Source organism: Cydia strobilella, chromosome 15, assembly GCF_947568885.1.
Source record: "Cydia strobilella chromosome 15, ilCydStro3.1, whole genome shotgun sequence".
Taxonomy (NCBI): domain Eukaryota; kingdom Metazoa; phylum Arthropoda; class Insecta; order Lepidoptera; family Tortricidae; genus Cydia; species Cydia strobilella.
In genome coordinates, this window is record NC_086055.1 from 8,728,716 (window position 1) to 8,730,928 (window position 2,213).

At 32.7% G+C, this 2,213-nt stretch overlaps 1 protein-coding gene across 1 annotated transcript; it reads left to right on the forward strand.

Moving 5' to 3' along the window:
- The first annotated feature begins 642 nt into the window (after window positions 1-642).
- On the forward strand, window positions 643-1,461 carry LOC134747936 (uncharacterized). The gene has a single exon (XM_063682614.1). It carries the CDS (start codon window positions 643-645, stop codon window positions 1,459-1,461), a length of 819 nt encoding a protein of 272 aa, XP_063538684.1.
- Window positions 1,462-2,213: the final 752 nt, after the last annotated feature.

Genomic DNA, 2,213 nt, shown 5'->3' on the forward strand with positions numbered 1-2,213 from the left:
TTAACCGTGGGTGGAATGAAAAAAATATTAATATTTTTAAGATTTTTTTGAGAGACAAGAGAAGAGAGCTTAAGGAAGACATTAAATGAAAACTAGCGAAGATGATCAGCTTAATCGTTTTTGGTATTGCAAAAAGTCTCCCCTTCATAGTAAAAAGACGTACAGCCACAGTTATTACGACATTAAACAGGTTTTTGCAGTTATTTGGCATTATTCATGTAAATTGAGTATAATATAAGATAACTATTGCTTATTTTACTAATCTAATTGTTATTTAGTTTCTCTAAAACAGTTTCATTGGCTGAATGAGTAGCTAATGCCGTTGACTATTGGCAGTTTTAGAACGAAAAAGTAAAACTTACTGCAGTTTCCTAAAATATATATTTTTTTATAAATTTTGCAATTAAATGTTTTTCGCTACCTATCATATGGATTATTATGTATGTAAACACTTTATTGTACATAAGACAGATTACAAACACAATAAAAGAACATAAATATATACAATGTACAAAGGCGGACTTTATTATGACCAGATATCGTGCAAAGTCTCCGAATGAATGAAATATAAATATAAAAGTAATAAATTTACTTAACTTAACTTAACTCAATCCTAAAAGTTCTTACAAAAATCACACAAATATGGATGACATCCTGAAAGAGCTGAAAAAGATACAAAAGGAGTTGAACGAGCAAAAAATAACAATTCAAGAAAGTGGGAAAAGCGTAACAGATCAAGTAACCAAGAATATTAACGAATTATTAGAAGAAAAATTCTGTGTATGGGAACAAAAACACGAAAAACTGAAAGAAATAGTAGAAAATCAAGAAAAAAGGATCTATTTTTTAGAAAAACAGGCGAGAAACAGAAATGTAGTATTTTTTGGTATTGAAGAGACCGAGTCATCATACGATACCCTAGAGAAAAACACTATTAGATGGATAGAACAATATCTTACTATTAAACTAAACTACAGCGACATACAAGAGGCCAAAAGATTGGGAAAAAAAGGAGAAAAACCAAGACCGCTAGTTGTAACTTTCTCAACTTTAGGCCTTAAAATAAAAATGTTTAAGGAGAAACACGCCCTAAAAGACACTCACTACTACATGAAAGAAGACTACCCAAAATATGTTCTTGAGAAAAGAAAGGAGCTACGAGATCAGCTAAAATTAGAAAGAGAAAAGGGAAACATAGCTATACTAAAATACGATAAGCTAATTATTACCAAAAACAACACAAAAAGAAAACTCGAAACATCACCTATCAACAATAACTTGCCAAATGAAGCTATAAATTCCCAAGCCAATAAAAAAAACAAAATACAGTCGTCTGAATCGTCAGTCAAGAGGTCGAATAGCGTCACAAACGGAGTTATAAAGCCGGGCATGCTAAATTTCTTAGTCAATAAAAACACAGAGACAAATAAAAACCAAGCTAGTAAAGTTAGTAACGCATAGCAATTAAGCCCCTCCTCCGACTCACATACTTTATACGAACATACAAACATAAGAAATATAAATCAACTTCCAAGCCGGCTGGTCACCGTGGAAGTTCAAGACCAATGCCATGCCAACATTTATACATATGCACATACAATGCAAGATCTCTCTTGTCTCATGAAAGGTTAATAGATTTCAAGCAAGCCATTTCAAACATAAAGTACGACATTATTGGCTTATCTGAGATAATAAGAATAGGTTATAACATTGAAGAAGACGATGATCACATATTCTGCAGCTACGGCCAAACTAAAGGCCATTACGGAGTTGGTTTTATTATAAAAAAGAAATATAAACAAAACTTTGAAAGCTTCGTTGGAATATCGGAACGCATATGCGTCTTAAAACTGAATTTTGTAAATACAAAACTTTCTCTGATTCAAGTTCATGCACCAACCTCTGATTCAAACGAAGATGAAATAAACAATTTCTACAATCAACTTCTGCAAGCTTACGTGCACTGTCAAGAGCGTCAAGGCCTACGACTTATATTGGGTGATTTCAACGCGCGCGTCGGACAGCGTCGTACAGGCGAAGAAAAAATACTAGGAAATTTTTGCTATGGAAAAAGAGACAAAAGAGGCCAAACTCTACTAAATTTTTGCCAGCAAAACAATTTAATCATTGCAAACGGCCTATTTAAAAAGAAAACCAAGAACCTCTGGACATGGCTATCTCCAAAAAATAAAAAAAAGTCAAATAGATTACAT